The sequence below is a fragment of the Labeo rohita genome, chromosome 18, assembly GCF_022985175.1.
Source record: "Labeo rohita strain BAU-BD-2019 chromosome 18, IGBB_LRoh.1.0, whole genome shotgun sequence".
Lineage (NCBI taxonomy): Eukaryota > Metazoa > Chordata > Actinopteri > Cypriniformes > Cyprinidae > Labeo > Labeo rohita.
The window spans coordinates 537,101-560,732 of record NC_066886.1 but is presented as its reverse complement, the minus strand read 5'-3'; the positions used below and the strand labels follow the sequence as shown (position 1 = coordinate 560,732).

The 23,632-nt window shown below is 33.1% G+C and overlaps 2 protein-coding genes across 2 annotated transcripts; both read left to right on the top strand.

Moving 5' to 3' along the window:
- The first annotated feature begins 10,794 nt into the window (after nucleotides 1-10,794).
- On the top strand, nucleotides 10,795-13,642 carry LOC127180487 (cytochrome c oxidase subunit 5A, mitochondrial). Its single transcript, XM_051134569.1, has 5 exons — nucleotides 10,795-10,938; nucleotides 11,240-11,356; nucleotides 11,590-11,711; nucleotides 13,290-13,440; nucleotides 13,522-13,642. The coding sequence occupies exons 1-4, from the start codon at nucleotides 10,875-10,877 to the stop codon at nucleotides 13,401-13,403; spliced, it is 417 nt and encodes a 138-aa protein (XP_050990526.1). The 5' UTR covers nucleotides 10,795-10,874; the 3' UTR covers nucleotides 13,404-13,440; nucleotides 13,522-13,642.
- Nucleotides 13,643-15,663: 2,021 nt separating this feature from the next.
- On the top strand, nucleotides 15,664-23,121 carry fam219b (family with sequence similarity 219 member B). The gene is made up of 6 exons (XM_051134568.1): nucleotides 15,664-15,860; nucleotides 18,353-18,440; nucleotides 18,517-18,610; nucleotides 20,000-20,074; nucleotides 20,206-20,248; nucleotides 22,399-23,121. Exons 1-6 carry the CDS (start codon nucleotides 15,789-15,791, stop codon nucleotides 22,546-22,548), a joined length of 522 nt encoding a protein of 173 aa, XP_050990525.1. The 5' UTR covers nucleotides 15,664-15,788; the 3' UTR covers nucleotides 22,549-23,121.
- Nucleotides 23,122-23,632: the final 511 nt, after the last annotated feature.

The window sequence follows — 23,632 nt, the reverse complement described above, 5'->3', positions numbered from 1 at the left end:
CTGTGACGAGTTCAAGCGCTTTCATCCGGACAAAACGTTCCGTTCCAGTAGAGCGGCACGTCGTATCACAGCGGCGGATCCTGATAAATGTCTTTTGAGGGATTTATTTGAGGGACGGTTGATTTAATTACATTGACTGTGATAAGCCTCTACCTGCAGACTGAACTAACCTGTACGTCGCCGCTTTGACTCCATTACATAATGTCAGCATCATAATGCTCGATTGCATCTCTGAGATAAATAATCTTCTGGAAAAGCAAACATCTAGTCTGGTAGAATGTTTGGGGGGGAAAAGCAATTTCCATCTTAAGAAGTAGAAAAACGTTTTGTGACAGGCCCGGCATTTTCAGTAAACATCATTCAGGGGTCTGTGGTCCTCGTGGACGGATTTAAAAACGGGAATGTTATTTTTTCCGAATCAACATGAAAGTGACTTATTCACTTCTCTGTTTTGAAATCTTTCTTTAAAATAAATTGCGGCATGTGAAATAGTGTCGTCAGTCAATTTTCCAGTCAGTTCTCAACATTCTGTTCAGAAAACTGATGCTAAATTCATGTAGAATGACAGATTATGATGGAATTTCTATGTTGCACCACAGAACAAAATCACAGATATTTGACATTATTTTGCAGGGTTGTTTGGCCAAAATGGTCTTGGTTTTTCACAAATCAATTTTCCTTCTCAAGTAAATGCATGCTTATTTAAAAACAATTAGGTATTTGGACTGAAAAACAAGAGTAATTCAATTATTTTTGTAATGTTATCTTCACGCAACATTTTTATAAACAACAGTGCTTTGAAAAAGTAAAAATATTAAAAGAGCCATTTAAGTAGCAAAAAAGCATGACTAATATATTTAGGATTGGGACCAAATGTAATTATTTCCGTTCATTATTATTATTTATTATTTATATCCACTTTTTTGTTTTGATTCTTTCATTTAAATAAAATGAATTGCATGATGTTAAATAGTGCCATCGGTCCATTTTCTGGCAATTTTCTCAATCAATTCTTAATATTCTGTTGGAAATGCATTGCATTTCATAATTAAAAACTAAGACTGAGTTCGTGTTGAATTATGATGGAATTTGGCACCACAGAACAAAATCAAAGATTGACATTATTCTTCAGTGTTGTTTGGCCAAAATGGTCCTGGTTTTTCACAAATCAAGACTTAACATCTCAAGTCACTTTCCTTCTCAAGTAAATGCATGTTTATTTAAGAACATTTAGGTATTTGTGCTGGAAAACAAGAGTAATTAAATGATTTATGTAATGTTATCTTCATGCAACACTTATAAACAACAATGCATCTTTGAAAAATTAAAAATGTTAAAAGATCCATTGAAGTAGCAAAAAAGCATGTAATTTAGAACTGGGACCAAATGTAATTATTTAGGTTTATTATTATTTATATCCACTTTCCACTTTTCCATTTAATTCTCAGTATTCTGTTGGAAATGCATCATATTTCATATTTAAAAACTAATGTTGAATTCATGTAGAATCACAGATTATGATGGAATTTCTATGTTGCATCACAGAACAAAATCTTATTCTTTAGTGTTGTTTGGCCAAAATGGTCTTGGTTTTTCACAAAACAAGGCTTAACATCTCCAGTCATTTTTTCTTCTTAAATAAATGCATGCCGATTGAAGAACATTTAAATATTTGTACTGCAAAACAAGAGTAATTAAATTATTTTTTGCAATGTTATTGTCACGCAACCCCTTTATAAACAACAGTGTGTCTTCAAAAAAGACAAATACGCTGTAAAAGAGCCATTAAGGTATCTTAAAAGCATGACTAATATATTTAGGATTGGGACCAAATGTAATTACGTATGTTTATTATTATTTATTATTTATAGCTACTTCTTTGTTTTGAATCTTTCATTTAAATTTTTAAAAATTGCATCATGTGAAATAGAGCTGTCACTCAATTTTCTGGCAAATTTTCCAATCGATTCTCAGTATTCTGTTGGAAATGCATCATATTTCATAATTAAAAACTAATACTGAGTGCATGTTGAATTATGATGGAATGCTGCACTACAGAACAAAATCAGAGACATTTATTCATGTCATCCTTAAAAAAAGGCCAAAATGGCCTAAAATACAGTAGAAATGCTCACAGAGTGAAGATGCTGTATTTTCACTTTTCTCCTCAAAAGGTCCATGTGACTGACGAAATCAGTGATGTGTGTGTGTGTGTGTGTGATGAACAACTCTCACACACACTGAGTGCCTTTGACAGAGTCACTTCATCAAAATCACAATCTACTGTTTTCTCCAGAAGAGATCACAGATTGTGTCTCTATCAGTTTCCCAGCAGCAGCATTCATCACTGCAAGCGGCGTTATGATGTTCGTGAAGCTCGTCTGCTCCCAGTCCTCCAGCCGCGGCTGAGTTTGTGCGTTTCTCTCTGTCTAACCTCAGGACGTTTCTCTTGATCGTAATGAAAATCTCTGAGGGCTGAAAACCACTTAATGCTTTCAATTTATCAAAATGTCTCAGACGTGCTTTTAATATGTGTGCACAAAACAGCCTGTGCAATCTAATTGTGCTGATCGCCTCTGCAAATGGACTTTCTAAACGATAAAAAGCAGCACGCCGATTTGAATCTTTCTGTCGTCTGCTCGGGTCTTTAGAGGAGTTCAAATTCAGCCAAAAATCACAATTCTATCATTTGCTTGACCTCATGCGGTTACGTTTTCTTTCAAAACACAAATTTCATATAAAAAGAAAGAAAAATAATCGTTATATTAATGCCATATGGACATAACTGAATTATTCTATAAAAAATAAACTTATGTTTAAATAAGAACATTGTCCTCTGAAAAATACTTTAAGGTTAATAGAATAATTGACCTCAAAACACCAGTAACGTTGTTCCAGACTCACAGGACTTTGTTTATTTTGTGGAACACAAACAGAAGTTTAGCAGAATGTTTATGCAGTTCTACATTTTAAAAAATAATCATTTTAAAAGTAACACTTTCCACGACGTAAGTATTTTTAAAGATTTTTCAAAAGTAACATCCTAAGAATGTAACCATTTTAAAAGTAGCAGCTTCTAGAAGTAACGTCCTAAGAATGTAACCATTTTGCTAAGTATTTTATTCCAGAAGGAATGTCCTAAGAATGTAACAGTTTTAAAAGTAGCAATTTTCAAAACTAACATCTTAAGAATTTAAATATTTTAAAAGTAACAGTTTCAAGAGGTAACGTTTTGTTCTGCTTTACAATTATCTTAAATTAAGATTCTGTACATTTACAGAAAAAAAAGACTAAAGATTTTAAGTTGAATACTGAAAATGATCCAGATTTATTGAGATTATGCTTAAAACAAGAAAAAAATATATGTCAGTTGGGTTAGAAAAATAAACTTAATTCAGAGGGAAAATAAGATTATTTTTCTGACCCCACTGGATATTTTTTCATATTTTATATTTTTCTTGTTTTAAGCATAAATTATTGCATTTTTAACAAAACAAGACTTTATATCTTAAGTACTGGAAGACAAGAATAATATAATTAAATAATTTTCTCAGTAAAATGCTGTAAAAGAACCATTAAAGTATCATAAAACCATGACTATTTAAAAATATTTAGAACTGAGACCAAGGGTAATTCTTTAAGATTATTATTTTATTAGTTATTAGTTGTATCCACTTTGTTTTTCCAACAAATAAAATCAATTGGATTATGTGAAATAGTGCTGTCAGACAATTTTCTGGCCACTTTTCTAATTAGTTCTCAATATTCTGTTGGAAATGCATCATATTTTGTAATTAAAAACTAATATTGAATTCATCACATTAGGATGGAATTTCTTAATGTTGCACCACAAAACATAATCAAAGACATTCTTATAAGATCAGATGGTCACGTTGTGAAATCAAGACCCCCAAAGTAGTTTTCAAAGTCTTTGATGCCAAATACTGTTAACTTTTGCAGTTGTAACTGAATGAAGAAAAAGATTTTTACGGTGAGTGAAAAATGACAGTATATATTTATTCTCGGATGAATTTTTCCTTGAAAAACCTTTTTGTTTGTCAGTTTTCCCCAAGTCCTTCCATCAGTGATTGGCACATCATTATCCTCTTTTTTCCAGCTGACTAAATGATGATCACGGGGCGCCGCACCCCGAGTCATTCCAGCTACAGCTCCACGTAAATTCAACAAACTCTGGAGGGTCACAGACGGAGCGTGTTATCAGAGAGCGTCTTATCTCGCAGTCAGCAGCGCTCACCTGCACACACACACACACGTCACACGCTGCACAGTACATACTACATCGACCTGAAGCCTCTGGCAGGCGTTTGAAATTCCCTTCAGAGTGCGGAAATGCAGATGGGAGTGAAGCGGGACACGAGCGGAGAGAGAGAGCGATAAAGAGAGACGCAGAGGATCAATCCCTGACCCCAATCAGACGTTACTGCTTGAACAGGTCACTGTGTAAATGCTGTTTATTTTAAACGCACAGATGCACTGTGATTATTTGGATTTACACTGATGCATTTGGCCAGAGTGACTTACACTGATGTAACATTCAAGACGCACAGAACCCTTGACCTTGGTTTTTTATAGCTGCATTCAGTATTAATGCTATATGGAATGAATACTTTTAACTGTAGGGCTACAAGAACATTGCTCTCTGGAACAAATGATTTTAGGCTAATGGAAAAATTCACCTCAGAATTTTGTCATCATCATTAATTTTGTTCCAAACTCACAGGACTTTATTTTGTGGAACACAAAGAGAAATTTAGCAGAATGTGCGGCACTAAAAAGACATTTAAAAAAATAATAATTTTAAAAGTGGCATTAATAAGTAACATCTTAAGAATCTAACTATTGTTAAAGTAACAGTTTACCAACGTAATGTTTTGAGAATGTAACTATTTTTAAAGTAACACTTTCCGGGACTGACGTCTTAAGAATGTAACCATTTTAAAAGTAACACTTTCCAGAAATTATGTCTTACTATTTTAAAAGTAGGGCTATCAAAAAGTAACATCCTAAGAATGAAACAATTTTTTAAAAGTATTATTTTTTCAGAAGTAATGACCTAAGAATGTAAGAGTTTTAAAATTGGCAGTTTTCAGAAGTATTGTCTTAAGAATGTAAATATTTTAAAAGTAACAGTTTCCAGAGGTAACGTTCTACGAATGTCACAATTTAAAAAAGTAACACTTTCCAGAAGTGACATCTTAAGAATGTAACATGTAAAATACTTTCAAAAGTAACATCCTAACAATGTAATTTTTTTAAAAGTAACATTTTCCAGAAGTAATGTGCTAAGTATGTAACAGTTTTATAAGTAGCTGTTTTCAGAAGTAACATCTTAGGAATGTAATGATTTTAAATGTAACAGTTCCCAAAAGTAACATTTTAAGAATGTAAATATTTATTGTAACTATTGTAATAAGTAACAGCTTCCAGAAGTAACATCTTAAGAAGGTAACCATTTTAAAAGCAACAGATTCCAAAAGTGACGACTGTAGCGAGTTTCCAAAAGTAACATCCTAAGTATGTAATGCTATTTAAAGTAACATTTTTTAAAAAGAAGTAGCATCCTAAGAAAGTAACAATTTTAACAGTAGCAGTTTACAGAAGTAACATTTTAAGAATGCTATACAGAATAATAATACTGATTACGAATTGATTTTTCTGTTTTGGAACAACATGAAGGTGAGTTAAATGATGACAGAATTTCAATCATTTTCCTCCAGCTGCAGAAAAAGAGGATGAAGGGTGCTTTTTTATACTTGCGAACTGGCCTGTCAAGTTTAATACTGTCTACAGCCTTTCTCAGGTGAAAATAAATTTCTTTTTTGAATTTCCAGAACCTGTAAGAACTCTGTTCTCTGTGAGCAGCCTCTCTCTCTCTCTCTCTCTCTCTCTCTCTCTCTGTGTCTGTCTGTGGTGGAGGGCTCTGGGTTGTTGTAGGAGTTCACTATCTCTCTCCCTGCAGATGGTGGCGCCTTTTCTTATCAAGAAGAATGGCCGCTGCCTCCGTTTTTCAGACACTCTTATCTGGGAATCCTTTAAATTGAATATTTACTAGGCTGATGTTCCCAGCCTGTGCCGGAGCGCCGCAGGCCCCGTTCTCTCCGCGCCGGACGGACCCGAGCCTACGCAAACCGGATCTGTCGGAAAATAACACTAAGATTGATTATGCATTCAGAGGAAATGAATGGACGGCAAAGCCGTGAATGTCCACAAAAAGGATGTTCTGGAAATTATGCAAACCACTTTCATTTTATACAATAGTAAGCGCAAAAGAAATGGAACAGGAGGAATACAGCGTGACGCTCTCACAATTGATCCGTGAAGCCCCGCCTCTGAAAACTGACCAATCAGACCGTAGCAAGCATTTCCAAATCTGACAAGGATATTAAAGCAATAGTTCACCAAAAAATCAAAAACATTACTATGATGTTTTTATCAGCTGTTTGGACCCTCATTCTGACGGCACCCATTCACTGCATCGGTGAGCAAGTGATGGAATGCTACATTTCTCCAAATCTGATGAAGAAACAAACTTATCCTAGTCTTGGCTGGCCTGAGGATGAGCACGTTTTCATTGTTTTTGTCATTTTTTTCCCTAATAATTTGCAAAAAAAGCGTGTCATGAATATTGTGTTATAAATGGCCTACTTTGCTGTTCCCAGACCTGTTTGGCTCGTGTCTTCTCCAGACATTAGCTGGACCCGGATCAGGATCGTCGGCCAACAGCGGCAGCGCGAGGCGTCTGACAGCTCATGCAGAGAGAGCCGTTTTCCTCTCAGAAATTCCTGCATGTTGAATTAATGGGAGCAGTTGAGGGTGTAATTGCAGTGCTGGAGTCAAAGCTGTGAGACACGATAATGTCCGCTGAATAAAAGCCTGGCAGAGTTTACGTACTGAACAATATTAGCGGATTACACACATCAAACAAGCTCTGATTAATGCCTGAGAGGCAGGACACAGTCGAAACAGGAGGAAATCGGAGATAATTGTATGAATATTTGAAAGCGCTAATGACCTAAAATCATTCTGCACAATGAAGAGAGCACTAGATGCGTCTGAGGAATCTTATTTTCTCGCACAAGTTCAAATTCTACATGAACATTGACAAACCTGTTCTAGACCGTTCGTGCTTTTACTACAGCAAATGATCTGAACGTTTCAAAACGTCGTGCAATTATAATCTTTAAGGTGGGATTGATGATGTCAGGTAAAAAGGAAACTAGTTTCAGAGGCAGAACAAGTCATTATATGTAGATGAAAGATTATGAAGAATTATGTAAGAATGTAATGATCTTAAAAGGAAGACTTTCCAAAAGTAACATCCTAATAAGAATGTAACTATTTTAAAAGGAGTAGCTGGAGAATTGAGAATGTAACAATTTTTTAAAAGTATATTTTTTTTTTTTCAGAAGTAATGTTCTAATAATGTAAGTTTTAAAAGTAGCAGTTTTTAGAAGTAACATCTTGAGAATGTAAATATTTTAAAAGTAACAGTTTCCAGAGGTAATGTAACAAATTTAAAAGTAACACTTTCCAGAACTGACATCTTAAAAATGTAACCATTTTAAAAGTGAGACTTTAAAAAAGTAACATCCTAAGAATGTAACTATTTTAAAAGTAGCAGTATCTATAAGTAACGTCTTAAGTATGTAACATCTTGTTTTGAGTTCTGTGAGTTCCAATATGAGTTTTGATTCCTTTGACAAATTTTTTTTGTTTAATACTATAAATAATACTGTAAATACTGCTGCTTTGACACAGTCTGTATTGTAAAAAGCTCTATATAAATAACGATGACTTGACAACCTAAATCGTGTTTATTAATTTTTATTTCACTTTTAGTTTTTTTATTTTGCTTTATTTTATTATATTTTATTATATATATAAGTGTTTTTATTTATTTTATTTGATCTTTTTATATGTAATTACATTTTAGTTACATTTTTTATTTTGTTGTGTGTTTGTGTAATTTTTATTTCTTTCTTTAATTCTTTATTATTATTATTATTTTGTATACGTATGTTTTTGTAGCTTTTATTCATTTGTATTTCAGTTTTTCAGTACAATGATAATCAGAAATTTTGCCTTTTCCTTCATCAGCTGTGTAGAATAAAATCAGTTTAAGTTTTAATTGTATAATATAATATAATATAATGTAATATAATATAATTATTATGTAATAAATATATTTATTTTATTATATATAAAATGAATATATAATATAATATAATATAATACAATATAATATAATATAATATAATATAATATAATATAATATAATATATTTATTCATTCATTTTTTGTTTTTGGTGGTTTATGGTCTTGGACTTGGTATAGATAATGTACTATATGTAATGTAAAAATATTCTATTCAAATACCCTATAAATATTCATCCTAATTCGTTTGAAAGTGTTTAATTATCTGGAGGATTACTGAAATAAAGTGAGTATTATTCAGCTGCTGGTGACTGATATGACTGCAGTCTAATGTAAGTAGACAGATCTGACAAAAGTGCTGCTCATTTCTGCAGCTGTAATAGTTTTCACCGCGATGACGTCACTGGCCGAGGCCCCAGTGCGTTCCTGGGTTTCTGGTGCCATCTAGTGCTGGAAACACTATATACAACTATACAGTTAAATACAAGTCTAAAATTCAAATACAAAAGAGGGGATTTTCCCCTTATTAAACATATAGAAATATATGCTCAAATAGCGATTAAAAAAGTCTGGAATGTTTATGATGTCAAATTTCAGGTTCCTTGTTTTTCTCTGTCAAATGTTTTAGTAATCATCATAAATTATATATCATTTGAAAGCTTAGAAGCCCAAGAATCATCATTTTTAGTAAATTTAAACTTCTATAACTTATTAATATTTTATTTTTTTGAAAAAAATCCACCTCTGGCATAATCTGCTGTCTGTCTTCTTTGAAAAGAGACCAACCTTAGATCTGTATTTCAAAGTGTTCATGAATTACAACTATTTAAGTTCGGATAGTGCACTTTCAAGCCTATTTTTAAAAAATGGGGGGTGACAGTTAAAGGGTTAAATATTGTTTAGGCTTACGTGCTTTATTGTACTTAATAAACGCAGAACATACTTTGTATAATTTATTCTAAAGTGATAATACTAACTAGATAGTAAAGTTTGTCAAACTTTAGGTTGGCTTGAGAAAGCTGGACCAGAAAGTTTGAATAAGTTTGAAAAGTTTAAAATGTTAGCATGTTGCTAGCATGTTTCTAGCATGATTAACATGTTGCTAGCATGTTTCTAACATGATTACCAAGTTGCTAACATGATTTAAGCATGATTAACAAGTTGTTAGCATGTTGGTAGCATGTTTCTAGCATGATTAGCAATTTGCTAGCATATTTCTAGCATGATTAGCATGTTGCTAGCATGTTTCTAGCATGATTAGCAAGTTGCTAGCATGTTTTTAGCATGATTAGCAAGTTGCTAGCATGTTTCTAGCATGATTTGCAAGTTGTTATCATGTTTCTAGCATGTTAAGCAAGTTGCTAACAAGTTTCTAGCATGACTAGCATGTTGCTAGTACGTTTCTAGCATGATTAGCAAGTTGCTAGCACGTTTCTAACATTATTAGCAAGATGCTAGCATGTTTCTAGCATGATTAGCAAGTTGCTAGCATGTTTCTAGCATGATTAGCAAGCTGTTAGCATGTTGTTATGTTTCTAGCATGTTAAGCAAGTTGCTAACAAGTTTCTAGCATGACTAGCATGTTGCTAGTACGTTTCTAGCATGATTAGCAAGTTGCTAGCACGTTTCTAACATTATTAGCAAGATGCTAGCATGTTTCTAGCATGATTAGCAAGCTGTTAACATGTTGCTAGTATGTTTCTAGCATGATTAGCAAGTTGCTAGCATATTTCTAGCATGATTAACGTGTTACTAGCATTTTGCTAGCATGTTTCTAACATGATTAACAAGTTGCTAGCATGTTTCTAGCATGGCTAGCATGTTTCTAGCATGATTAGCAAGTTGCTAGCATATTTCTAACATGATTAGCATGTTACTAACATGTTGGTAGCATGTTTCTAACATGATTAGCAAGTTGTTAGCATGTTGCTAGCATGATTAGCAAGTTGTTAGCAAGTTGCTAGCATGTTTCTAACATGATTAACAGGTTGCTAGCATGTTTCTAGCATGACTAGCATGCTGCCAGTATGTTTTTAGCATGATTAGCAAGTTGTTAGCATGTTGCTAGTCTGTTTCTAACATGATTAGCATATTGTTAGCATGTTATTAGCATGATTAGCCAGTTACTAGCCTGTTACTAGCATGATTAGTAGGCTACTAGCATGACTCTAGCTTGGCTAGTTGATAGATAGATAGATAGATAGATAGTAATGGTTAGATGATAGATAGATGAGTTTGAATGAGTTTGAATTGATTAGAAATACAGTACATAGAAGGGAAGTTTGATTGAGTCTCAAAGGATTCTGGGAGTTTTGACAGTTGGAATTTGAATAGTGTTCAGTCTATGGGATTTTTCCCAGTTTTAATCGTCATTTTTAGGAAAATCGTAAGTCCGATCAGTTAGAAAAGATACAGCAACTAACTTAAGATCAGTCTGAAGATCTGGGCTGAGTTTTGAGTTTGTAGAGTTAAAGCTCTAGGACGAGTAGCATTCAGAAATTTGGCTAAGAATAATAATAATAAAAAGCTTAAGTAGCAGATCAGTAATTAATTGTTTAATTAAAAAAAAATACAATAAAACGCAAACAGCCCGTCCTCTTCCTCTTACGTCATCCCGCTGTGCGTAACGCGTCATCAGCCCGCGCCGTGTCCTGTTTGGACCTGTGATTTCGATTCATCGGTGATACAGCAGCAGCAGGATGATTTCAGCAGCGGTTCTGCGCGGTATCGGTAGTTTAACCCGAGCAAGAGCCGCATTCACAGGTACAGAAACACACATGAACATGTGCGAGATTCAGGAAGCTTCATCAGCTCACAGAAAGCGGCGCGAGTGTGAGAATGTGGATGACCTTTCATTGATTTCAGTAGATTGACTCCCGCTCACAGTGTAGCGCAGCTCACAGATCAGTAGTTGGTTAAAAGGGTTTTGTGTGATTATTGTGAGTGTGTGTGTGTTTGTGTCTGTGTGTATGTGTTTGCCCTTCTAATGACCCACAATGACCCACTCTTGTACTATAGTGTAGATACAGTAATACAATCTGAATGTGTTTGTCGTGTTTTGTAGCTCCTCTGGCTGTCAGATGTTACTCTCATGCCAAAGTAGAGACAGATGAGGAGTTCGACTCCCGCTGGGTGACATACTTCAGCAAACCAGACCTGGATGCCTGGGAGCTGCGCAAAGGTGACCGTACAGAATAAAATGCAGTAAAAACAGTGAAATAATATCACTATGTGAATATCTGTTACAATGTAATTTATTTCTGTGATGCGCAGCTGAATTTTCAGCATCATTCCTCCAGTCTTCAGTGTCACATGATCTTTCAGAAATCATTCTAATATACTGATTTGCTGCTTAACAAACAGTTCTGATTATTATCAACGCTGCTCAACCATATTTTTGTACTTTTTCTTCAGGTATGAACACTCTGATTGGATACGACCTCGTTCCAGAACCAAAGATCCTGGACTCTGCTCTGCGCGCTTGCAGGCGGTTGAATGATCTGGCCAGTGCAATCCGCATCCTAGAGGCTGTCAAAGTGAGAGAAACAAACGCACGGCTAGACATTAGTTTATGCTTATTTTTGCTCTCTGTTAAAGGAATAGTTCACCAAAAAATTCCTCAGATTTGTAGAAATGTGCATTGCATCACTGTCTCACCAATGGATCCTCTGCAGTGAATGGGTGCCGTCAGAATGAGAGTTCATAAAAACATCACAATAATTCACAAGTAATCCACACCACTCCAGTCCATCAGTTCACATCTTGAGAAGAAACAAAATCCATCAAGACATTTTTAATAATTCATCATAATGCTTTGTTCAATGAAAAAAGTGGTCTGGTCTGAATCAAGAGAGAAATTTGCACAGATCAAGCACCATTTACAAGCCAAAACAGCTCTAAACTTTAACACTTTTGTCTTCTCAAGATGTTAACTGATGGACTGGAGTGGTGTGGATTACTTGTGAATTACTGTGATGTTGTTATCAGCAGTTTGGACTCTCATTCTGACGGCACCCATTCACATCCATTGGTGAGCAAGTGATGGAATGACACATTTCTACAACTCTGATGAAGAAACAAACTCCTCTACATCTTGGATGTTCTGAGGGTGAGCACATTTTCAGCATATTTTTTATTTTTTCAATGAACTATTCCTTTAATTAATTAAAGTAATTATCTTTATTGTTTTTATTAATCTATAAAGTATTACTTTTAAATTTTGAATAAACAGCTCACCCAAAAATCCTAAAAATGCATTAACCCTCAGAACATCCAAGACTAGCATGCGGTTGTTTCTTCATCAGATTTGTAGAAATGTGTCATTCTGTCACTTGCTCTTCAATGGATCCTCTGCAGTGAATGGGTGCCGTCAGAATGAGAGTTCAAACAGCTGATAAAAACATCACAATAATCCACAAGTAATCCACACCACTCCAGTCCATCAGTTCACATCTTGAGAAGACAAAAGCTGAAACAAATCCATCATTAAGATGTTTTTAACTAAAATACGAGTCCATAAAGCATAATAACACTGAATCAGGAGAGAAATCTGCACAGATCAAGCACCGTTTACAAGCCAAAACAGCTCTAAACTTTAACACTTCTGTCTTCTCAAGTTGTTAACTGATGGACTGGAGTGGTGTGGATTACTTGTGAATTACTATGTTTTTATCAGCTGTTTGGACTCTCATTCTGACGGCACCCATTCACTACAGAGGATCCATTGGTGAGACAGTGATGGAATGACACATTCCTCCAGATCTGATGAAGAAACAAACTCATCCTAATCTTGGATGGCCTGAGGATGAGCACATTTTGAGCACATTTTTTACTTTTTGGATGAGCTATTCCTTTAATTCATTCCTAAGTAAAAAAGCACATGTATCTTAAATGCTTTTATTGATCTGTAAAGTTCTATAAAGATCCTGACGTGTTTGAATTGGCCCCACTGTTACTGCTGTATTATTTCTGGACTCTAATTTTCATTCATTATCTGCTTTGAGGTCATTCATGCTTAATTACAACTCAGATTAATCCACTGTGCAGGAGGTTTATTATTTGAGAGTATAATTTTTAACATGCATTATTAACGTGTTTTTGGCGTGTTTTCTCAGGATAAGTCTGGTCCTCATAAGGAGATCTACCCATATGTGATTCAGGAACTCAAACCCACGCTCCAGGAGCTGGGCATCTCCACTCCAGAAGAGCTGGGCATCGATAAAATCTGAGTCTGCTCACAGATTCCTCAAAGCAGCTAATAAACAAGTTGGTTCTTTATCATTTTAAAAATGCATTAATAGCACAAAGAGTTTTGCTCATATATTGATCTGTCTCTTTGTGTTTCAGGGTGTTTGTGAATTGGATTGGGTTTTTCTAACTCTCTTCTCACTGTATGATATTCAGGAAGTCAAACTCAGTCCCGTCCTGTATAAAAATAATGGGCCTAATAAAAAAAAGCAATACTGAATGAGCATGTGAGTGTTTTTCGTTTGTGTTTGATTGATTTGCTCTGAGATGAAACACTGACAGTGGGGTTTATATCTTTATATCAATACAGACACTAAAACACATCATTGTGATTATGCTTATGTTTGTGACAATTTGACATATTAAAATGCTACAAAGTATACCAAAAATTGTCTAAACAGAGTCCCATCACCATCAGAAACATTCATTTTCTACTCTTAATTTGCCCTTCCAAAAAAAAATAATGGCCTGAAAATGACTTTAATCAGAGCGGAAGGTCTTAAATGCATGAAGTCATGGCATTAAATGAATCATACACTGGAAAAAATAAATTAAAAAATAGAAATAAGAATGTATTTTAAATACATAAATCGAGATATTCTTTCTATGAATTTTTTTCACATATAAATATGTAAACATTCTTAAACCAGGCTTTTTTTCTTTGAATTCATTAGTTTTTTTTCTGAGGCAAATGACCGATATTTTTTCGTTTTAATCATAAACTCCCTTAATTTTAATTAATTTTTCCATAAAACAAGATCTTATGAGTCTGATTTAATAAAATAGCTAACATTGAAATTAAAATATAAAACAATGACACAAGAAATAAAATTATTAAAATGCTAGCTGGAATTAAAACAAATTATTTTTGTATACATTTTTATTTCAGTTTGCGTTTTAGCTATTTTAGTACGTGGACTTAAACTATAAGAAAATTATTTAATTATTTTGCAAATTTTATATTTTTTCAAATATAAATATGTAAACATATTTTCTTTGAAGTAGATTTTCTCAGCCAAATGACAGATATTTGTTTTTGTTTTAATCATAAACTCCCTTAATTTTAATTCATTTTCCATAAAACAATATTTTATGAACCTGATTTAATAAAATAACTAACATTGATATTAAAATATAAAACGATGACAAAATAAATAAAATTATTAAAACACTGACTAAAATAAAGGTTTATTTAAAATTATTTTATATAAATATTTTTTTTTATAAATTTTGATTTCAGTTTTACTTAAGCTAAAAGAAAATGATTCAGATTATTTGCAAATAATATATATTTTTGTTTTCAAATATAAATATCTAAACATTCTTAAACCAAGTTTTTTTTCTTTGAAGTGGATTTTCTGAGCCAAATGACAGATATTTGTTTTTGTTTTATTCATAAACTCCCTTAATTTTAATTAATTTTCCATAAAACAAGATCTTATAAACCTGATTTAATAAAATAACCAACATTGATATTAAAGTATAAAACAATGACAAAATAAATAAAATTATTAAAACACTGACTAAAATAAAGGTTTATTCAAAATTATTTTATATAAATATTTTTTTTATAAATTTTGATTTCAGTTTTACTTAAGCTAAAAGAAAATTATTCAGATTATTTGCAAATAATATATATTTTTGTTTTCAAATATAAATATCTAAACATTCTTAAACCAAGTTTTTTAGCCGAATGGCTAAAAATCCGTCCTGTTTTAATCATAAACTCACTTAATTTTTATTAATTTCCCATAAAACAGATCTAATAAACCTGAAATTACAGAGAACTTAAAAATTAATAAAAACTATGCAGACATAAAAAAAAATCACGAAAGAAATAAAATTATTAAAACACTGACTAAAACAAAAAAAAAGTCAAATGCATACAAAGTATTTTTCAAAATGTTTATAGAATTTCTGTAAATTTTTAATTTTAGTTTTCGTTTAATTTCAGTTAACTCGTTTTTGCATTTTCAAAAATCATGTTTTTTACTGTTATGTTTTAATTGTTTTATTGTGTTAGCTGTATTTTTTTATTTATTTTTACTTAATCAAAATAACCGCAGTTTGATTGAGATTAATTGGAATGCGCAATGAAAAAACATGATTTTTAAACATTGTTAAAAACGCAGTTATTTGTTTTTCCAAATCAATTGTTATAGTTGACTGGTAGAATCTAATATGAAGCTGCAGTGGCGCCGGAGCGCCTGTGAGCGGCAGTAGCGCGCAGAATGCGCTGAATGTGACGTCAGACGAAGAAGACTCTCCCTGTTTACAGCAGTGTTTTTGAACTCTATTAGCATGAGTTACAACTGTGTGATTTAAGACATGATTTCGCATTTAAACCTTCATTCTGAAACACCGACATGAGCGACACGATGGAGAGCCGAGAGCAGCGCACTCTTCTGTCGGAGAACGAGTCTTCATCCGCGATGAAGGTGATTTTCATGGGTTTTTATCTCAGTCTGATCATCTGTTGTTATTAAACTCCACTGACAATGATGAAACACATAAAGCACTCTTTAAATGAAGATAATGTATTCAAGTATCCAACAGGAAATCTCTGTTAGCAGCTGGTTTGTGCCCTGTCATCTGTTTGTGTAAGTTTAGTCGTATTTAGTCATAGCGATGTGTTTGTGTCTGTGAATGATCATTTCTGTAGAAGAATGTGCATTCAATTCATGTTGATAAAATAATGAGCACCTGAGATATGAAATCACAATCAGAGATTTAGTTTATGTCTTAAATAAGTTGCACTAAGAAGGAACTGAGCTTTCTGATTTGCACCAAAATTCTGCATGCTAAATCAAATAATAACTAGATGAGTAAAGTTTGAGAACAAACTTTAAGTTGGCTTGAGAAAGCCAAGCCTGAAAGTTTGAAGCAGTTGTAAAAGTACGGACGCAGCTAGCATGATTTAACATGTTGTTAACATGTTTTAGCATGATTAGCTTATTGCTTGTATTTTTATAGACTGATTAGCATGTTTAGCATGTTACTACCATGTTTCTAACATGGCCAACATGTTACTACCTTGTTGTTAACATGTTTCTAGCATGATTAACATATTACTAGCATGTTGCTAGCATTTTTCTATCATGATTAGCATGTTACTAGCATGTTGCTATCATGATTAGCATGTTGCTAGCATGTTGTTAGCACGATTAGCATGTCACTAGTATGTTTCTAACATGATTAGCATGTTATTAACATGTTGTTAGCATGATTAGCATGTTACTAGCATGTTGCTAGCATGTTGTTAGCACGATTAGCATGTTGCTAGCATGATTAGCATGTTACTAGCATGTTGCTAGCATGTTAGCGTGATTAGCATGTCGTTAGTATGTTTCTAACATGATTAACATGTCACTTGCATGTTGTTATCACGATTAACATGTTACTAACATGTTGCTAGCATGTTTTAACATGATTAGCATGCTGCTACCATGGTTAGCATGTTGCTAGCATGTTTCTATCATGATTAGCAAGTTATTAACATGTTGCTAACATGATTAGCATGTTGTTAACATGGTTAACAAGTTACTAGCATGTTTGTAACATGATTAGCATGTTTCTAGCATGATTACCAAAGTTGTTAACATGTTTCTAGAATGATTAGCATGTCACTAGCATGTTTCTGGCATGATTAGCAAGTTGCTAGCATGTTTTTAACATGATTAGCAAAATGGTTGCATGCATCTAGCATGATTAGCAAAGCTGCTAACATGTTTCTGGCATGATTAACAAGTTATTAGCATGGTGTTAGCATGATTAGCATGTTATTAACATGTTGTTAACATGTTTCTAACATGATTAGCAAGTTACTAGCATGTTGCTACCATGGTTAGCATGTTACTAGCATGTTGCTAGCATGTTGCTAACATGATTAGGATGTTGTTAGCATGATTAGCATGTTACTAGCATGTTGCTACCATGGTTAGCATGTTACTAGCACGTTGTTAGCATGTTTCTATCATGATTAGCAAGTTATTAGCATGTTGCTAGCATGTTTATAGCATGATTAACGAAGTTGTTAACATGTTTCTAGAATGATTAGCAAGTTATTAGCATGTTGCTAACATGATTAGCATGTTGTTAACATGGTTAACAAGTTACTCGCATGTCTCTAACATGATTAGCATGTTGCTAGCATGTTTCCAGCATGATTAGCAAAGCTGCTAACATGTTTCTGGCATGATTAGCAAGTTATTAGCATGATGTTAGCATGATTAGCATGTTACTAGCATGTTGCTACCATGGTTAGCATGTTACTAGCACGTTGCTAGCATGTTTCTATCATGATTAGCATGTTGTTAGCATGATTAGCAAGTTACTAGCATGTTGTTAGCATGATTTAGATAGATTAGAAATATTAGAAATATTAGAGTGAAGCTTAAATGAGTGTAAATGGATTAGAAATAGTACATAGAAGGGAAGCTTGATTGAGCCTCAAGGGATTCTGGGAGTTTGAAGAGTGTTGCTCATTTGAACATTCCGTCAATGTAAGTCTATGGGATTTTTGGTGGTTTTGAAAGTCTGGTTTACGAAAACCGTAAGCCGGATCAGTCTGAAAAGATACAGCACACCGAGTCAGACCAGTCTGAAGGTCTGGACCAAGTTTGGTGATTCTAGCTTGAAAGCTCTAGGAGGAGACAGATACCGAAATTTGGCTCAGAAGAAGAATAATAATATTCTTAAATAGTAGATCAGTAAGTTGACTTTCTCAAGCCAACTTAATTAAGTCACACACACTATAATAAAGAGGATTTTTGTTCATGTGCGGAATATAAAATATAGTACAAGTATATGGTGTGTGTGACAGTATAAGTAGGTTAAGAATGCGATTGTTATGAGAAAAAATAGTAGCAGTAACTACTGATATGAAATCTACCCTTTACTTGTCAGTTATTTCACTATGTTTGCTCATTAGAGTCCTGAAAACACTGATCAGCCACAAGCGGTGGAGAAGAGAGGGCCGTATATCATGTCCAAAGCTCCTGCTTTCCACTCCAAGCTCCGTAAGTACTGACAATTCAGATCACTCATTTGCTTCAAACTGCATATATATATTAAAAATAAAAACTGTGTTTGCAGAGAAGCACCGAGACACGGCCAGACGAGCTCTGCAGAAGAGAGGATTGGGCTCAGGGAGGCCTGTGCTTCATCAGCCACGACACAAACCAAAGACGTGAGTGTCAGCACAGCCTGATATCAGCTCAAAAAGAGGGGCATCAGTTTAAGGGAATTTTTAAATATGCTTACAAAGATATTCACAATTTTGCATTTGGCAGATGCTTTCATGCAAAGTGACTTGCAATGCATTCAAGGGATATGTTTTTTTTTAAAGCGGGTGCAATTAATGTGAATTTACAGATGCATTCAATTGCATGTCATTATTATTGTTAACTTGAGCTACAACCATAAAAATGCATTGTTTGAAATAAAACTTAACTAAAATAAAAATAAGATTTATAAACAAACTTTTTTCAGCTATTTGCAAGGCGTTTTTGCATTTTTCATTTAGTTTAATTTAATTAGGTGCTAAAAACTAAAGAGGTTTTTAAAGTAAAACTGAAGAAAAAAAATAAAAATAAAAAATAAGGTAAAAAAATAAAAATGACAAAACACACAACAAAAATAGTGCTATTTTTGTGTAACCGAAATAATATTATAGGTTTTAAAATATATTTTGAATTTGTTTTCATTTTAATGTTTTTCTTTCTTTAATTAATTTTCTTTCTTCATTTTATTTTTAGTTAAAGTTTTGAAGATTTTTTTTAATTAGATCATTTTAATAACTTATTTTGGTTTTAGTTGTTTTGTAAATCAAGTTAAATTAAATAAAAATGCTTTGGCAAATAGCTGAAAAAATATGTTTTTTTAAATATTTTATTTTTTGTTAATGTTTATTGTCATTTTAGGTTAATAACTATAATCATTTGCAACAAAATTACTAAAATTAAAATGAAAGTTGAAAAAATAAATCTAATAACTTATTTTGGTTTTAGTTATTTTTGTAAATCAAGTTAAACTAAATAAAAATTCTTTGGCAAATAGCTAAAAAAAATGTTTTTAAATATTTTGTTTTTTTATTGTTATTTTAGGTTAATAACTGTAATAATATGCAACAAAATTACTAAAATTAAAATGCAAACAGAAAAGTAAAATCTAATTCAAAATATTAACAAACTATAATAGTATATCAGTCATACTAAAATATCACTGCTGCATATGCATGAATTAAAACTACTGTCAGTATATTGTGTGATTTATTTTGTGTCACTGATCATTGTTCAGTCTGAGCTTAAGAGTGCGTCTCTGTTACAGTAATGAGTTTGGTTCGTTTGCTGAACGGCCTTTTATTAATGATTAAAGTGAGTGTGCGGGTGTGTTTCACAGCTCACAGTCAACAAACCCTCTTTTATATCCTTTCAACCACACAAATTGACTGTAAAAGAGCGAAGGACAAACACGCCAGACATGCCAGCCGAGCTATTATTCTTCAGTGGATTGCGTGAGTGTCGTTTCCGGACTGATCTGTGTGTTTCTTCTCTTCTTCTTCTTGTTCTCTGTGCAGTGTGAAGTTCAATAAGGGATACGCGGCTCTGAGTCAGACAGGAGAAGATTCGCTCATCTCACTGGATTCAGACAGGTACGCCAGTCATCAAAACTACACCTGACATCAAGGATGACTTCACTGAGGGACTGACTTTTGTTAATTAAAGAGAAATGAATCATTTTGGTTAGAGATTGATTGATTGGTTTGGTGTTTGATTTCATCAGTGATGCAGAGCTGGATTGTTCATCTGGATATTCCTCAGCAGAGGTGAGTTAATGCCTTATATTGTTTGGCAAACGGGTAGTTAGTTGCCTTCATGTTAAGCGTGTGAATATGTGTCATTATGCATTGATGAGAATTAATTCAGAATTACATTTTTTTGCAAAAGCAGCATCTTATTTGTTCGTCTTTCAAACATCATTGGATTGCATTGCATTACATGATTAAATCATTTCAATCTCATTCTTTTAAGACAGGTTATTGAAAATATAGAGTGACCACGAATTACGTCATTTTATGTCAGTATCTGCTCTACTGTTAGACAGTTATTCACTGTCAGACTATATGAGTCAAAAAAAAAAAAAAAATATATATATATATATATAATAATTTATTTATTTATTTATTTATTTGGCTCCTATTTCATATGTCAGGCTTCTATAGTCAAATAACATTAAGAACTTGACTAGCCAGGTTTCGATGCAAGGATTTTTTGCAAAAAAAATATTTAGTGCTTCATAATTTTCATCGATATAGCTGATGGAAATGCCATTTATTGATTACAATTTCTCATGTGTCAACAAGATCTTTTTTTTTTTAGGGTTAACTTAAGTGCATATATTCTATATCGATAGTTCAAATGTCCCAAAGATTTGTTTGGAAACACTTTTTGTCGAGAAAAGGGGCTTTAATGCAAATATGTGGTGTCACATGACACAGTTAGCCAATAGGCAGTGTCCGTGTTCGTGCTGTTGCTCAAGTTAAAGCACCGTTTCTCTGTAATTCAAAAGCATATTAAATCATATTCATATTATTAAATTGTATCTAAAATTCTTTTATATATAGTAAGAAAAAGACGAGTTACCTTTTCAAACATGCATATCTTAATTTGATGTTCCTTTAGTATGTTGCAAGTTAAAATGTATTAATTTTGTACTAAAATCACATAATTTTACATTAATTTGTTTCGGCTTGTTTTCATTCTTGTTTTGTTTTGAGTTCTGTTCTACCGTTAAATGTAAAGGATTTGTTGTGGAGTGAAGGGAAGTAAAATAGCATGGTTTTTCAATATGTTTGGCTGACTGTATTTTATTATGACAATAAACGGGCTGCGTTGTCGAGTTAGTAATGCTTAACTGTGGCACGATCCCTTGATATTTTCTTGTTTTTGTTTTTGTTTTTTTTCCCCCTCTCTATAAAAGTAGAATCAACTTAAAATACTCCTCTTTTTGTGGTCATATAAGAGAAAGACATTATTCAAAACTATTTTATATGTTTCTTTTATTTGTTCATTCACAAAAAAAAACATTGTGCTTTTGTAAAATAAAGAAAAATAAACAGGATGTGCTTTCTCGAGCGCATCACAAAAATGAAACAAAATTCTCTCATATAGGTTGCACAGTTTTCTTTCATTTTAATTTATAAATTATTTTTAAAAAAAAAAAATATTTCGCATATAAGCCTGTTTGTTTCTTTTATATGTAGTTTTATTTTTGTTTTTCTCCGTTTGCAGAAGCGCTGCAGGTGCGTGATGTGACCGTGTGAGTCCTCACGTTCTGTTGTTTATGCTGCTTTTTGCGTGTGTAAAATTTATCGCTGGAAATAAATGTAGGTATTTTTAATGGGTCACAGCCATGTAATTTAATCGTGATTTAACAGTATAACGACCGTCAGTTTTCGGTTAGGAGAAACAAAATGAACATTCCAATACAGTCTAATAAAAGTTAATCAAAAAAATAATAATAACACAACTGCAGCTGTTTATGAATATTGCTAGATGCTCAAGTATCTAAATAGCCTATAGGCCTAAGTACAAAAAAACCCTCATGACATGTTAATAAAAATTATTTTATGTAGGCCTATAATAGCCTGTATAATAAAGTTTTATTTCAAATGGATGAAGAACAGGCTACTAGCCTATGTATTTTGCTCAAAAGGTGAAATTATGTATGGAAACAACTCGAGGGCAATTTTTTTTTGTGATACACTTACGTGACAGTTTGGTTTTTTTGGGGACATTGCCATCACGCACCATTATTCTGGTAAAAAGCTAGAAACTTTTGCAAGCTTGAAAATTTTGCAAGCTTTTTTACACTTATTCTCTTTGTCGATAACAAAACATTGCAAAAACCTGGATGGAAACTTGGCTAGTGAGAACAGTGTCTCATCATCCTCTTCTTCGTCTCGTCTCTCCGCAGGTGCATCCGGACCTGAGCAGGCAGCTGTTGAAGGACGGATATCACCTGGATGAAATACCTGATGATGAAGATCTGGACCTGATTCCCCCTAAAGCCTTGAGCTCCTCCGTCTGCTGCTGCTCTGACGTCTCCTCCTGCTGTGTGCAGTGATCGAACCCGACGTCTGCCAGAGGTGTGAATGGATCAAAAACACTTACAGTGTTTTTAAGAGCATAGACTCGTTTCGTTTGTCATTGTTTAAGCCTCAGTCTCATTACTAGAATTACACTTCGTAGCCAAAATCCCAAACTCTTCCAGTTTTGACCTGCATGTGATTTAGTCACATCCCTGCTGCTGTCTGCATGTCATGAAAACATTCGAGAACAGGTCATATATCACCTCAAAATCAAAGTATACAAATTAGTAGTTATGTTTAAATATTATACAGATTTTAGTTCCATTACCACACCTGCAGTAAGATGTTTTGCGTTGTGACATTATTTTTTTTCCTCTTTATTCATTTTTTATTTTGACTCCAAATTCTCATTACTGTAATGTGTGGAAGCTTGTTTCCGCTACAATTTAATATTTTTTGAGATTTTGTCTTTTTCTTACAATCTGCTTATTTCTCACAATTTGGACTGCAAGATATAAACTTGAGTTGTGAGATATAAACCTTAGAAAAATCAGAAAGTAAGAGTTCACTTTTACTTTGCTTAAAAAAAAAAAAAAAACGTAAAGTTAGGATTCAGAGGGAAAAAAGTCATAGATGTGAGATATAAATTCTGAAAAAAAAAAAAAATTTGAGATTAAAATGTTGCAAGTTTTTATTTTGTTTAACAAAAACAATTTTAAGATGTAAACAACTTGGTATTGTTTACATCTTGCAATTCAGTTTTTTTTTTCTGCTACAAATTAAATAATAAAAAGGTAACTGCAACTTTTTACCTCACAATTCAGATTTATTATTATTATTATTATTATTTCCTCACAATTTGGACTTTTTTCTTAGAAGTTTGTATGTGTTTATATTAGAATTGTGAGAAAAAAAGTCTGAATTGTGAGATTAGAAAGTCGCAATTACCATTTAATTTTTTTTGTTGCCGAAACGAGCTTTAATAGTAATGCCAAAGATCTCATTCTCATTACTGTAAATGAATGAAAACATTGTGACGTTGTTTTTGTTCCCTCTTTATTCATTTTTTTTAGCCCAAATTCTCATTACTGTAATGTGTGGACGCTTGTTTCTGCCATG

Coding starts and splice junctions, on each gene's coding strand:
- fam219b (XM_051134568.1), top strand. CDS start 15,789: ATGAGCGACACGATGGAGAGCCGAGAGCAGCGCACTCTTCTGTCGGAG. Junction 15,861..18,352: donor AGTCTTCATCCGCGATGAAG/GTGATTTTCATG, acceptor TTTGCTCATTAG/AGTCCTGAAAACACTGATCA. Junction 20,075..20,205: donor ATCTCACTGGATTCAGACAG/GTACGCCAGTCA, acceptor TGATTTCATCAG/TGATGCAGAGCTGGATTGTT.
- LOC127180487 (XM_051134569.1), top strand. CDS start 10,875: ATGATTTCAGCAGCGGTTCTGCGCGGTATCGGTAGTTTAACCCGAGCA. Junction 11,357..11,589: donor TGCCTGGGAGCTGCGCAAAG/GTGACCGTACAG, acceptor CTTTTTCTTCAG/GTATGAACACTCTGATTGGA. Junction 11,712..13,289: donor GCATCCTAGAGGCTGTCAAA/GTGAGAGAAACA, acceptor GTGTTTTCTCAG/GATAAGTCTGGTCCTCATAA.